The 15,535-nt window shown below is 48.8% G+C and overlaps 1 protein-coding gene across 1 annotated transcript in view; it reads left to right on the plus strand.

The window, feature by feature from the left end:
- The window catches only part of ITGB5 (integrin subunit beta 5), a gene marked incomplete at its 5' end in the record, with an annotated part of 119,373 nt that continues 108,448 nt past the window's right edge, over window positions 4,611-15,535 (plus strand). The window contains 2 exon segments of the mRNA NM_001246669.1: window positions 4,611-4,691; window positions 14,626-14,711. Of these exon segments, the coding sequence (NP_001233598.1) occupies window positions 4,622-4,691; window positions 14,626-14,711 (156 nt within the window).

A 15,535-nucleotide genomic window follows, 5' to 3' on the forward strand; every position in this document is an offset into this window, starting at 1 on the left:
CCGCTCCCTACTCCTTTTTTTCCTGGCATTTACTCTAGAAGTTCCTAGACATGATTATTTTATTTTATTTTATTTTATTTTATTTTATTTTATTTTATTTTATTTTATTTTTTTGTTCTTTTTGCCATTTCTTGGGCCGCTCTCGTGGCATATGGAGGTTCCCAGGCTAGGGGTCCAATCGGAGCTGTAGCTGCCAGCCTACACCACAGCCACAGCAATGTGGGATCCAAGCCGCGTCTGCAACCTACACCACAGCTCATGGCAACGCCAGATCCTTAACCCACTGAACAAGGCCAGGGATCAAACCCGCAACCATGATTCCTAGTCGGATTCATTAACCACTGCGCCACGACGGGAACTCCTAGACATGATTAATTGAAAAGGCGTGTGTGTGTGTGTGTGTGTGTGTGTGTGTGTGTGTGTGTAGCACACACATCTGTCCTCATTCTTTATACATTTTATTTAAATAACTGGAAAAGAGTCTGTGCTCAGAAAAGAGTGTGCCCTTTAGGTGGTAGAAGATAACTTCTAGGAAAAGAGAAACAAATTGTGATGGCTTTGCTAGAGTGGAAAAGGGGCATTTAGAGAAAGACTCTAGTGGTCTCCTCTGGGTCTAAGTACATACAATTTTAAAGAAAAGTATTCTAAAAAGGAAACAGACGTGCCAAAATTCATTGAAAAATATCACAACTCTTACGGTAATTTTAATAATGGATATTGTTTTAAAATATTTCAGTTCATGAAAGCTGGAAAGCATACATTCCCTCTGGAAATGTAATCTTAAAAATAACCTTTGAAAAATTGCTCACAGAAAGATGTAATAATTAGTGTTTTCAGATTTGATAATGCTCTGAACAGAGAGGTTAAAAACACATGACTTGGAGTTCCCATTGAGGCACAATGGGATCAGTGGGGTCTTGGGAGGTAGGTTCGATCTCTGGCCTGGGACAGTGGGTTAAGGATCTGGCATTGCTACAGCTGCAGCTTAGGTAGCAACTTCAGCTCGGATCTGATCCCTGACCCAGGAACTCCAAAGAAAGAAACAAAAAACAACCAACCAGAAAAAAAAAAAAACCAAAAAACCCAAACACGACTTATTTATCATGGGTGTGTTTCTTGGTCCATAAATCAGTTTAAAATCTTTGCATGTGCCGCTTAACAGCTTCAGAGAAATGTGACATTTCCATGACTTACAGCTCCATTTGTACATTAAAAGCAACAGCAAGAAACAGAAACATCTTTCTCCTTGGTGAAAATTTCCATCAAGACTTGTTTTGTAGTTTGTCTCTCAATACGAAATTCCACCATCGCAGGCTTGGCATAACCACAGTGTGCATGCTTATCCCCTAAATAAACAAACAAAAAATGACTAATGGGGAGTTCCTATAGTGGCACAGTGGAAACGAATCTGCCTAGAATCCATGAGGATGTGGGTTCAATCCCTGGTCTCACTCAGTGGGTTAAGGATCTGGCGTTGCCGTTGCCGTGAGCTGTGGTGTTGGCTGCAGACTCAGCTTGGATCTGGCGTTGCTGTGGCTGTGGCGTAAGCCAGCAGCTGCAGCTCTGATTTGACCCCTAGCCTGGGAACCTCCATATGCTGCAGGTATGGCCCTAAAACGGAAAAAAAAAAAAAAAGACTGAGGGATCTACCGTTTGCCAGTTAACATAATAGGCTATTTGCACCAAAATGGAACCCTCTGTCCTCACCGTGGCCTGTCATCTGCCCATCTCCTATGTCCATCCACTATGTGAATGGCACCTTTGGTGTTTATCCTTTTGTGTCTTGCTTATTTCACTTAGCATAATGTTTTCAAGGTTCATCTGTGTTGTAATATGTGTCAATATTTCATTCCTTTTTCAGGCTTAATAATATTCCGTGGTACATAGCTATTACATTTAATTTATCCACTCATCTGTTGACGGATGTTTGAGTTGTTTACACCTTTCTGGGATTGTGAATAATGCAGCTAAGAACATTGTTGTGTAACTATCTGTTTGAGGCCTTGCTTTCAGTTCTTTTGGGAGTAGGGAGCTGGCTTTGCTGAATCCTATAGTAATGCTATATTTAACTTTTGGAGGAACTAATCTTATTTTAAAACTAATAAGAAACACAAAATTCCTCTGGGTTAGCTGTGTTCAAACCTTGGAACTCAAACTCAATACACCCAGCAGCCTCCTTTGGGTCCAGAAGCTCAGCCAATGATCAGAACTGGGAAGTTCTGGAGGCAGCCACAAAGAAAACGGTACCAGTGGCTGTGGGAAGTATAGCCTTGTCTCCCTTCTGAGGGGGGCTCTCAGGCACGCTGACTTTGCTGATCAGAGGAAGCCAAAGCATTTGGAGGACATTTCCACTCTCCAGCTTAAAAGGATGAAGGGTGACTGGACAAGAAATAGCCACAAACCAGAAAACGAAAGCTTGGAAGGAATTAGAAGAGGCATCTATCTCTAAACCAGTTCTGAGATAATGGATTGTGGAAGAATGATGTCATCACTTGGGATTCAGCGGTTTATGGCAGGTCTGGGCAGGTTGGGAATCACCTGATGGGACAGGAGGATGATTTGGCTGCAGCACTTTCCAGGTGCAGTCCCGGGAAACAGGGGTGTGTGTGTGAAGTCTGAACAGTGAAGCACCATGTTGGGGTGGGGAGGATGGTACACAGATCAGATACCACAGGGCCTTAACTTAGAGGATGCTTTATAAATGCAAGTTTTTATAGTATTGATCAATGCAGTATTTACTCACTTTCTGCAACTTAACATTCTGTCCATCTAATTGATCCATCACATCCTCACTGGACAAATCTTTTAAAATCACCACTTGGCACTGACACCTCCTCAGTTCAAACTCTTTCACTGGCTGCCCATTATTTATAATCATTGCCTCTCAAAAAAAGAGTAGCCCCCAGGCCACCCTGCTGAGGCAGAAAGACCCAAGATAAACTAGGGGGAGCCTCTGCAGCACCACACTTACTGGAAAATGGGGACAAACATGACTCTTACATCAGGATAAACATGGGAGATATTTAGAGTATGATGATATCTGCATGCAGTTTAAGGATGAAATACTGGCCTTCAAGTGGAATTTGGAGCTTGGCCTCTGTGCACTCTATGCCACAGGAATAAGTTTACTTTCTCTGGCATCAGGGCACCATCTTGGGAAAGTTTGGGGTGGGAGAGCACAATTAAACCCCAAATTCCCTAATCTGGGCAGTTAGAACTTTCCCCTGCCTGTCCCCTGGGAGCCGTCTATCCAACTGGTGCCTGACCTGTAAAGGTCAGATTCCTTTGTTCCTTCTTCTGTTTTCAGTCAAGGCATTTTGAACTTTTGGAAAATGTACTTCTTCTGGCAATTAACCCCTATGTGTCTCAGTTTTCTCATCTGGATAACAGCAGGGTTGTGGGGAGGATTGCAGGAGTTAACACGGTATTTACATTTCAGTGCCTGGCTAGCACAGTGCTCTCTGCACGTGTTAGGCATCCCATTATTTCCTTCTATACGCAGGCGGCCTCTTCTCCTTTTGCCTATAAATCATTCCAGTCTCAATCCATTCGTCATGGCCCAACCTAAGCCCACCTAGTACTTTGCAGGTGTTGTTGGGGGTGGGGGGTGGAGATAGATAAGCTCCCCACTCCCACCCCTCACTTTACAGCTCAGCTGTAAGGATAAGGTAAAAGCCAAAGCATCTGGTTTTTTAATTTAACAGCAGTTTGGCTTCAAGGAAACCTCCGGTGAATCGAGATAAGGGAAACACAAACTAGCGACATATTGGCCCGTCTCCAATCCGAGAACGGGGCAAAACTTTAATGAGGGGAAAGTGTGTTGTATGAGTGCCTCCACGCCCCATGCGCCTTCTCTTCCCCACCGAAGGCGTCGCCTCGCCGTGACAAGCCCGGCTCTGGGAGGGCGACACCGCCTTAGGACGATTTCCCCAGACCCGCTCTCCCTGCTGAAGTTCACCAACTCCAAGCAACCTCCGCCAGCCTGCGGAGCCGGCTCCGCCCCCTTCCCGTAGCCTCCAGTTGCTACCAAAGCTCCGCCGAAACCCACCTCGCGATTTCGGCCCCCGCCCCCGCCCCCAGGTGCGCTGGAAGCAGCTCCCACCTGGACGCCCTCGGCCTCCAATCTCGGGCCGGTCCCCGCGCGGGGCGGAGCTCGCGCAGCCCCGCCTCGCCGTAAACTGACCGAGTGGCAGTCGGGCGGGGGCCGGGAAGGGGAGAGAAGGGGAGGAGAAAGGAGAGGAGGAAAGTGGACCCCAGCGGGCCTGAGGGAGGAAGGGAAGGGGCGGAGGCGACGGGCAGAGTGTGCCGGCGCGCAGGGGAGCTTCAGCGCGGGGCGCGTCCCGGAGCCAGAGTCGCCGCCGTAGCGCAGAGCCTGCCGATCCGCCTGCCCAGAGCCGCCCTCCGGGGCCGTCCCGAGCGGCGACACCCCGGGCGTCCCGGCCGGCGAGCCGGCGCAGCGGCGGCTCTGGGACTGGGCGGCGAGAGCGCTGCGGGAGGGATGGTGGCGGCAGGGCGCGGGCCAGCTCAGCTGCCCCCGCCTCCCACTCGGCCGCGGCCCCCGGCCCTCCGCCCCCGCGCCCCGGCCCCCGCCGCACGCCGCCGCTGAGCCGGGAGCCCCACCATGCCGCGTTCCCCCGCGCCCCTGTACGCCTGCCTCTTCGGGCTCTGCGCGCTCGTGCCCCGGCTCCCAGGTAAGCCGCGCCGCCCGCCGTGCCGAAGGAAACTTTGTGGCGCAGCCAGCCGCCCGCGGGCGTCTCGGAGGTTCCGAGGCCGGGGCTGTTGTCTGAAAGTAGAGGCGTCCCCAGGGCACTCCTTGGTGGCTAGCCGCCGGGGACGGCCGGGTGGACGGCTCCCGAACTGCGTGAGCCACCGCGCGCGGGGTCCGCCGCAGCCCCTGAGGGCAGTCGTTCGGCCTCCAGCCCCCTCCCGGGCAAGGAGGAGCCTTCCTGTGTAAACAGCCCTGCCCGTCTGCTGACCCAGCCTGCGTGCGCCCGCGCCCAGTGCGCGGGGAGGGCCGCCGCCTGCCGCCCCGCGTCGGGATCCGGGCTCTGCACTCCCTGGCACAAAGCGGCCCTTGTGGCCGGCTCGGGGCGGCCCGGGTGCAGGGAGGCGCCAAGTGATGCCCCGGTGCCCTGGTCCCTGGAGAATCGAAGGGCACCTGGAGGCGCGTGACTTGGAGTCTTCTCTGAAGCCAAAGCGTGGGGCCACGGCTTCTCCTGAGGGTTCGTCTCCTGGAGGTGCCGGTGCCCCTTAGCGGATTCTAGAGTTTCACCGCTCCTAGGCCGGCCGCCTTCCTGTGAAGATATACCCCCCCTTCCCCCAAGCCGTTGCACACCCGAGGGGGAGACCTGGGCCCCAAACCACATCCCCACCTGGAACATCCAGATCTGACAACTTCTGCCTGGCTGTACCCTGCGGTTTATGAACACTCCGGGCAGCACATTCCCTGATTTTGAAGGATTCTGGAGCAGAGGGCAGCGGGTGTGCAGTTGCCCTCGCAGGGCACTGCCCTGGGCTGGCGGCTGGGTGAGGAGCCCTCAGTTAACCTGCTTTAAGTTTTCGAAGTTGGGAGAGGGCTGGATGTGGCGGGTTGTTGGGAGGCCCCAGAGGGAGGATGCTCTGCTGGGCGCTGGGGCTGCCAGGCAGATGAGCTACCTGCACTCCGTCCCCTCCAAAAGCAGGAAGCTCCAAATTTTCTCGTTTCCTGTAGGAGATAATGGTGTTGAGATGCTTTGTTTACTTGCGAATTCGAGATACTATACGTTGGTCTTGTGAACCAGGTGTCTGACGCTCGAGGGAAGGGGAGGGCTCTTCCCTATGGTGTCTCATTTATGTAAAGGCAGTGGAGGTTTCTCTTTGGGAGGCAGGAAGGGTCTGGGCAAACTAAAACTTTCTTCTGACCCCCAACTCAAACTTATTACTGTAGCAGGTTTCTTTTATCACGCCAGAGCTTGAAGTAGATCAGTGGTTTGCAAACACCATCTGGCAGCCAGTGCCAGATCACTGATGTTTTTGTGGGTTCCCAGGGAAATGCAAAGAGGAGGATGTAGCCTGAGTCACATACAGGAGTAGTATATCGTTGCCAACAGTCCCCTGCTTCACATGGACTGGCCTTTAATTTCAAATTATTTCTTTTTATATTTTTGGTGAGAAAACCTCTTTTAGTAATATGTACTGTTAATGAAGGGTAGTTTTCCATTTGGGCAAGAATTAAAAAACCTGGCAGTCCTATAAACATTTTACCTCCTCTTCTTCGTTGCTGTTGTTTTTAAATCTTAATGACCTGTGAAATCCAGAAGTTTGGCAATTGCTGAAGGAGATGCCTTCTTTATTCCCTTACAGCTTGACGTTCTGTGATTCTAATAAAAACTTAAACACTTCCAGTTGCAAGGAATTCTTTCAATACATTATTTTCCATTTGCATTGTGATTTCTGTTTTTCAAAGTTCAAATACATCTTCTTCATGATCTTCATTTTTCCAGCAGGCCCAAGAGGGCGAAGTGATTTGCCCACTGCCCTTGTCCATCAGCCTCATAGCTTTTTGGTCCAGAGCCCTTTGTCCCACATGGTGCAGCTTAGGAAGAGAAAAAAGCATTGAGCCACGGCCATTTAATCCCACCTCTTTCAGTGCTCCTTTCTTCTGCCGCCGTTGCTTAGAGCTCAGCCAGTCCTCGAGCCGTGGAGCAGCAGAGCCGTGGTAGAGCAAGGCTGTCCTTGGCCTTCAGACCTGGCCACCTCCCTCTTAGTGCCCTGGAGCTTCTCAAGGTTAGGAGGGGTTGACACATATCTGTGTGATTTCTCTCCTAGGTTCCCAGTGTTGCTGAGCCAGCTGCATAGTTTGAAACAAGAGTTTTTCTTTTCCTTCCCTTATCTTTTTTTTCTTGAAGCACTGCAGGGTACTTTCTCCAGAGTTTGTTTCCGTCTTGCTACTAGAAACAGGATTCGAAAGAAAAACCTTCATTACCCAGTTTAAAAAAAAAAAAAACCCAACGGTGATCTGCAGGGTCATGCCTGCCTGGGAGTCCCTAGATCAGTGGCCAAGTTGCCCTTCTACTGCTTGCACCACACTTTCATCTGTGTGTTTACTCCAGCAGGAAACAGTCTTTTAATTTAAGGGGGTTCATTTCAAACATAGCCCTGGCAGGCTGCCCCCCCACCCCATCTGCTCTTATTTTCGCCTTGTGGAGGGCCTCCAGACAGGTCTTCCCACACAGTCAGAAAAGAGTTTCTCTGGGGTGAGGCTCTTGCTCTCTACTAAGAAGTGGGGAGGAGTGTGGCACTGATCGGGCTCCAGAGCTGGAGTCATGTTTGTTATCATAGTTTATTAAAAAGAAAAAAAAATCAAATGTTCTTTTAGTGAATGCCCTGCACACTGGAAGGCTCTAAATCCTAGGAGAGCCCTTTATCCTATTTACTTCACGCCTGTTGGCAGCACTCCCCCGGCACCACGATTCCCCTGGTCTGTGGTGAGACCGACAGAATTTGGCCTGGGGTTTGCCGGCTCACCTAAGGTAACCAAGCAAAGGTTTAGAAATGCAAATAGGGGTTTGGCCCATCGGCCGCTGTTTACCCCCTAGGTATTTTACACTTTAGCGCCAGCATCCTTGAATTAGGGGGGCTTTTAATAAAGGGGATTGAGGCAGAAGAGGGCAGGGTCTAATTAGCTCTAATTAGTATTCCTCTCCTGCTTGTTCTCCATGCTTATTTAGCTACTGAGGCAACGGAGAATTAAAATATCTAAGTAGTTGGCTGCGGGCCATGGTGCCGGCCTACCCTGGTAACTATTTTTTCTACTTTGGCTGGCTCAGGGAAATAGTCTGGGAAGTTTGAACAATATCAGAAACATGGGGCGATTCCATAGGACTTCAATGATAGTGCCCTTTCCCATGGTGGCCTGCAGCTGGGTTCATGGGGTGGCATCTCTTCACAGGTATTTTCAGTTGGCCAGGGCTGAGGGCTCAGGTTTCCTTCTTTCTAGCTGAAATGGGATTAGTGGCCTTTATATGTGTAAAGGAACACTTGACGTTTATAGGTGCTCATTTGTTTGTAAGGATGCTTCTACTGAATGAATGTAAGGTTTGATTCCTGGGCCCCATGGTGAAAAGTTGGCTCCCAGGCAGGTCTTGTCAGCTCCCTTATGGTGGATGCTGGGGGTGAGTTGGGGGGTGTAGAGTGACCCCCCTTCTTTCGTTAGTAGTTCCCTCCCCCCACCCCTTTTCAGAGATGGTTGCTTGTCTCTTTTAGAGTTATTCCCAACTCTCTGAGTGATCCTGTCAAAACTCCAGTGACCTGTCATTCTGCTTAAAACCCTCCAGTGGCTTCTGGAAGGCCTGCCAGGGGTCCTGCCAGGCTCTCCGGGAACGCCTTCCTGCCCCGCCCCCCCCAGCCCTCTTAGCACTTCCCCTCCTGCACTTCAGTCCACCCCCAGGGGCCTCACTGTTCTTCCAGCTCTGGTTGCAGGCCCCTCCCTCTGCCTGGAATGCTCCCCCCGTATCTCTGCAGGGCGGGCTTTCTCCACCCCAGGCCCTTTCTCAGTGTCTCCAGCGCAGCAGTTCACTTTTCCCTGGCTGCTCCCAGCCAGAGCTGCAGCCTCCTGCCCCATGTTCTTCCTGTCTCCTTCCCTCCCTTGCTTTTTCCTCCTTAGCGCTTATCAGCATCAAATGTCCTTGCTTATCTGGTTTATTGTCTGTCTCCTTTGAGGATTCTGTCCTTGCTTGGACGTAAGCTTAGAAAGGGCAGGGAGTTTTGTTGATTTCATTCATTACTATATCCTCTGTGCCTAGAACAGTGCCTGACTCATATTCTTTGAATGAAAGGATGAACTCATCTTGGTACTGTGTGTGTGTGTTGGAGGTGGAGTGTTCCGTCCTTACCTTTTTGCCGCCTTCTATAACTAGCTTTGAGGTCAAGGACTGTGCATGTAGCTTATTAAGAAACATCCTGGCTGGGTGTTCTCATCATGGCTCAATGGTTAACAAATCTGACTAGTATCCATGAGGATGCTGGTTCGATCCCTGGCCTCACTCAGTGGGTTAAGGATCTGGTGTTGCCATGAGCTGTGGTATAGGTTGCAGATGAGGCTCAGATCCTGTGTGGCTGTGGCTCTGGTGTAGGCTGGCGGCTTCAGCTCTGATTGGACCCCTATCCTGGGAACTTCCATATGCCTCGGATGCAGCCCCAAAAAGACAAAAAAAAAAAAAAAAAAAAAAAAAGAAGTTCTCTCTGCAGGGGAGAGAACTCATTTGAATGTTTCAAGATTTTTGGAGCCAGGGGATCTATGATAGAGCCCGTTTACTCCACCCTTCCTGAACTGTTTGTGTTTGGATGTTGAAGCCAGGACAGGTTAAGGGACGTGTCCGAGGTCATGTAGCCAGTAAGTGATGGAACAAGTGCTTGGATCTTTCTTGCCAGGATGTCCTTTCCTCATCCCAGGACTCTAGCCTAAATGTCCCATCCTCCGTGAAGACTTAGTTGGTTCCCGGCTTCGCTCGGGTTGAACAGAGTTGGCCTCTGATTTCGTTGCTCTCATAGCATGTTGTGTCTGTTACAGATACTGGGGGCTGGAGGGCGCTCTGCCTCACCTGCTATATGGTGAATTGCTTGGGTCTCCTTTACCTTTAGGTTCCTGATAGGGACACAGTAATTGGTACTCAGTTGATTCCTCTCCACATCCATCATGGTATCAGTGGCCTTTTAAAAAAAAAAAAAAAAAGCAAACCAAAAAACCTCAGCTACCTAAATTTGTAAAACAGTTTTAAAGAAAGTTTGAGAAAGTAGCAGAGTTGCCTTATGCCCCACTTCCATTTTTCCCTGTTATTTAAATCTTACCTTAGTATGGCATGATTGTTTCAATCAGTGAACCACATTGCTGTGTTCTTTTTGACTTAAGTCTGTACTTGATGCACAATTTCCTTAGTTTTTACATAATATCCCATTGGTGTTCTAGGATCCCATGCAGGACACCACAGTACATTGAGTGGTCCTGTCTCTGGAGGTGCCTCTTGGTTGTGATGGTTTTCCAGTTTTGCGTTTGAGACCTTGACGGTTTTGAGGAGATATTTTATAGACTGTCCCTCCACCAGGATTTGTCCTTATGAATAGATTAGAATTATGGATTTTGGAGGAGGACCAATTAATTTTTGCATAGGTGATATAGTCATGTATTTTTAAAGGCATGGCAAGTGTGGAGTGAGAGCTCTCTCTTCCGTTCCTCTTGCCCATCGGTCTAGGCTATTGCTTCATTCCCTTCCCTCCTCAGACTATCCCTGTTGGTTTCTTATGCATCTGTAGTGTTTTCTAAACAGTTATTACAAATCTCCCTCCCCCATTTCTATTTTTTTTTCTAATTTTGTATACTTTTATTTTCACTTAACATTACACCATAAGCATCTCTTCGTCATCTAAATCTCAGCACACATGTTTTTTAAACCGTCTCCATTTCTATTGCAAGGCAGCACTAAACACACTGTTCTGCCTCTTGTCTTTTGTGTTAACATAGCGATAAATACATCAGGGCGCCCTTCATATCGGTATGCAGGGAACAGGGAGCATGCACATCCCTTTTTTAAGGCTGCGTCGTATTCCCGTGTATGAAGTGGTGTTTTTTAAAAAGAAGTCATCTCTCTAAAGCTGACGTGGTAGAGTATTCTGCAGATGTGTGGTGTTCAGAGAGGCAGCCAAGATAATGAACTGACTGAGACAGATCTTTCCTAGGGCATGTTTGCATTTCATGGTAACATCTTTGGACTGATGACTATTTAACTGCTAGATTCAACACTGGAAATGCTTTGTTGTGTGACACACATGGCGGATGTCAGGGCATGAGGAGAGAGGGGCATTCCAGGGCCTTAGCACCTGGCTTCTCAGCCCTATCACGAAGGTGGTGGCGCAGATGGTAACTGTTCTGAACAGCAGGGTCTGTTCTTATTTGTGTGCTTTCCAGGGTCGGTGCATTCCCTATATCGTTCAGTGGGGTCGTTATGAGTTTCCCACTATCCCCACTGAATTGTGCCCTCTGTCTCCCCTCCCCCTGCCAGTGGGAGCACTCCGGCTTGGTACTCACCTCTGTTATCCCGCTGAATGATCAGGAAATTCCAACTGCTGGAGGAGTGCGTCAGTGGGTATCGTGTGACCTTGGCCTGTGGGGTAGACAGAAATGGGAAGAAGCAGAATGGAGGGAGGCCAGCTGGAAGGCGACGGCCAAAGTCCTCAGAGGGCCTGGCATGGGCTCTGGGATGGGGGTGGGGGCTGGAGGAGGGCGTAGGCCGGAAGGATTGGATTAGGAGAAACATTTCATGCATCTTGAAGGATCAGCCGGACCTGGTGGCTGCCGGGATGATTGATTACTGGGACAGATGAGTCAATGAGTTGCGGAAGGAGAGTGTGTTTCCAGATGATGGTGTGCAGTAACCCGCCCCCTGGGCTTCAGAGACATTAAGGGCCGCAGGCCGTTTTGACGTCGAGCAGGGACTAGTCACTGTGGAAACATCAACCAAGAAAAGTTGTGGCCACCTTCTGGGCTGCTAGTGCCTATTTCCATGACCTAGACACAACACTCTGACATTTGTGAACTGCAGCTGTTTAATGTTTTTATTCATTGCTTCCTTCCTCTCAAAATGCTGGTGGTGCCCAGTGACTCATGCAGCCAAATCCAAACTTTCTGAAATATTAATAGGTGGAGAGAGGAGGAGGATGCCAAAGAGGGTAATGCTGGCACTGTTGCCTGGATCAGCATGCAGCCTATGCTTTTGGTTCCCAGAGTGCCTGGCTGCTACCTGGTCCCTGGCTGACTGTGAGCTCTTGGAGGCAAGGCCCGGGGGCATTCATCTCCATATCTCTAGCATCCCCTAGCCCAGGGTTTGGCATTTAAGACATGATTAGAGCAAGGTTTCTTGAATTTGAATTTGTCAAAACAGTAGCCAAATTTTATTTATTTATTTTTGTAATTTAAATTAATTTTTTTTCTTCTTTCTTTTTTTTTGGGGGGGGGGTTGCCCTTCCCATGGCATTTGGAGGTTCCCAGCCTAGGGGTCGAATTGGAGCTGCAGCTGCTGTCCTACACCACAGCCACAGCAACCCAGGATCCTTAACCCACTGAGTGAGGCCAGGGATCGAACCCGTGTCCTCATGGATACTAGTCGCTGAGCCACAACGAGAACTCCTTTAAATTAATTTTATTCCTTTTTTCCCAGCATCTCAGGTGCTGCCAGTTTTCTGCCTTCCATCCCAGCTGCCATTCTTAAGCCTGATGGTACTTGTTTCCTCTGGTGCCCCTCCTATATATATCCCCCTGATTTCTGTGGGTTTTTACTGCTAGTGACAAAGAAGAAGTAGGGAGTTAAAATTACCAAATTAGGGAAATGTTACAGTTTTCAAGTGTCTTACACCCAATATTATTCTCCTGTTTGGTGGAGCTGGGGAACAGTCTCCCCCTCCTGGGTTTTCTCTTGCACTCTCCTTGTTAATCGCTTTAACCCTCCTTTCTCCTTTACAGTCTGAGCCCTTCTCCTAGGGTGATAGGCCTGGGTTTTTCCTTTTTCCTTTTATCTCGTGGCCCCTGTGTAACCACCAGAAGAGACCATTGGGTCTGTTCATGCTGTGAGGACCAGATACAATTATTTCTGTTCAGTGAAAAACCAAGTGGTTCTGCTCTTGGTCAAAAGAAATCTCTTGGATGTTTCAGAGAGAAAGGCAAAGAACGGGAATGATAAGTTTCACCAAGGTGCCTGTGCTCTTGGGGTTGGGGGTGGAGGGTGGGGTTCGAAGGGGGGATGGAGAGGAGGGTGCTACAGTTGAGCCTGCCTCAGGAGCCCCCCTCCCCAGAATGATGGCAACGGGGGAGGGAGGAACTGGCTAAGGTTTGAAAAAAGTAACTTCTACAACAGTGAAGAAGTTTCCTTCAAATCTTAGTTTCTGGGTTTTGTTTTGTTTTGTTTTAACGAAGAATGGGGTTTGAATTTGATCAGATGCCTTTTTATTACCTACTGGGATGATATGTTTTTTTCTTATTTGACCTACTGGTAGTAGATGATCATGTTAAAGGGTTTCCTTTATCACAAGCTGGCAAGGATTTCCTGGGATGCATTCTTCGAGGGCTGTGCTGGCTTCTTTCCGCACGCTGTGGATTTGGTGTGACGGTACCTAATGTAGGATTTCCTTATGTCTGAAGGAGACTGATCTGTTCTTTTTTCTTCCCTTTTCTGTCACTTTGGCTGGACTAAGTATAAAAGGGCCTTGTTCCCTCCCAAGGAGGGACGACCTGCTGTGCTGGGGCAGAGGGAGTGGAATCTAGGTGGGCACAGCAGAAGAAATGGGAGCTACTAATTGCCGAAACTCGGCCTCTCTCCACTGGTGCTGAATAGAAACATGGAGACAGTGTTTTGGGTGAAGGAGAAAAAAAATAGCTTTTATTGCTTTGCCAGGCAAAGGAGGCCACTGCAGGCGAATGTCTTAAAGACTGTACCCTCCTTGGGGAAGAATTGCAGGGAGTTTTATGGTCTAAAAGGAGAAAAACAGGGTTTCCCATAAGAATCAGGGTTGAGGCAAACATGCATTCTTTCTTTGAGGAAATCTTAGTCATCGAGTCTGGAGATCTCGGCTTGATCCTGTTGGTGGTTTTCTGGGTTATTGCCTAGAATAACAGTATTTGCAGAAAGGGCACATTAATCAGAAATTAGAACAAACTAGGAAACTTCCTGAAAAACATCATGTGATAATAATCTTTAACTCAGAGTTCTCGTCGTGGTATGTCGGAAATGAATCCGACGAGGAACCATGAGGTTGTGGGTTCCATCCCTGGCCTGGCTCAGTGGGTTAAGGATTTGGCGTTGCCGTGAGCTGTGGTGTAGGTTGCAGACATGGCTTGGATCCCGCATTGCTGTGGCTATGGCGTAGGTTGGCAGCTGTAGCTCCAATTTGACCCCTAGCCTGGGAACCTACATATGCCGTGAGTGTGGCCCTAAAAAGCAAAAAAACAAAAAATTTTAAACTCACAGGCAGTTGTGCTCATGGTGCCTAATCTTTAGCTTATGGGTGATTGTGTTGAGGGTGCAGTCAAACAAGGGAGAAGCACAAGGAAGTTCTCCAAGCTGTTCGGTATTAAAGCATTCATTTCTAAAAGAAGCATAAGGAATATAACTTTTCTCTTGGGTGTATAACGTGCCTACATCATTATGTGTATCCCTTGAGAGGGAACCAGGATCCTGCCCCAAGGCTGTGTTATTGTTGCCTGACTGGTCCTCCCTTGTCTGTGCATCCCCTTCTTCCCGGATCAGCAACTGTCTGAACCTGCCCCTTGGAACTCAGGGAAGGTCGTGGAGGCTGAATGAGGCCCATTTCCTAAGAATAAGAAAGGGGGGATGCAGAATGGCTTTTGTGCCCTGGAGCCCCACAGGTCCCTTCTCCGTTACACTAACACCAAGTGTGCACGTGGTGGGTGCTTCAAAAACTGTCAGTGTTTAATCGGTGAGCCCCCACTTGCAATTAGCACCGGAACCTGAACCCTTCAGCCTCGTGAAGGCCGCATGTAGAGAAGGGAAGCGACTCCTCCTTCTGCCCTGTTTGGAGGCCTTCTCAATAGGGTGTATAGCCAGAAACTAATTGGTGCGTCTTTATCTTTCTCTGAAGGTCTCAACATATGCACTAGTGGAAGTGCCACCTCGTGTGAAGACTGTCTGCTTATCCACCCAAAATGTGCCTGGTGCTTCAAAGAGGTATATGGGCAGGGGAGGGGAGGAGGGCTGGGGTGAGGGGCTGGGGGGTGGCATACCAGCATACAAGTTGTGCAGAAAAAGTGTGCAGATTCTGCAAGCTGCCTTTTCCTCTTTCTCCCAGGGTGCTGACAAAAGAAAAGCTGCATTTTTATTTTGTTTATTTTTATTTTATTTATTTTCTGTCTTTTTGCCTTTTCTAGGGCTGCTCCCGCGGTATATGGAGGTTTCCAGGCTAGGGGTTTAATCAGAGCTGTAGAGCCAGCCTACACCAGAGCCACAGCAACGTGGGATCTGAGCTGTGTCTGGGCCTACACCACAGCTCAGGGCAGTGCCGGATCCTTAACCCACTGAGCAAGGCCAGGGATCGAACCTACAACCTCATGGTTCCTAGTCACATTTGTTAACCACTGAGCCACGATGGGAGCTCCCAAAAACTGCATTTTTATAAATTAAGTTGGGTCTCTAGGTACTGTTGAATATTTTAATCCTGTTTTAGGGAAAGAAGACCTTCCTTCCCTCTTGTAAGGGAACTAGTTATGTATGAGTCCTGTATAGTTTTCTGTTATTTGGTGAAAGACCTGGGCTTGTGAAGCGAGTCTGTTGCATAACGATTTAAATCATGCCCGAGTGGGTGGCCTGTTGGTGGACGCCAGTCAATGCAGAGTGCTGTTTCTGAGGCTGAATATTAAGAATTGACCTTTATGAAATTATTTTATTTGCAAAGAATGGCTGCTGTTGGTATCTTCAAGCCCTATAGGAAGGGAGGTAGGTCTGGGGTGGTAATAGGCATATTGCTGTTGTAAAGCAATGCAAATAGCAGTGCT

The sequence above is a fragment of the Sus scrofa genome, chromosome 13 (assembly GCF_000003025.6).
Source record: "Sus scrofa isolate TJ Tabasco breed Duroc chromosome 13, Sscrofa11.1, whole genome shotgun sequence".
Classification (NCBI taxonomy): domain Eukaryota; kingdom Metazoa; phylum Chordata; class Mammalia; order Artiodactyla; family Suidae; genus Sus; species Sus scrofa.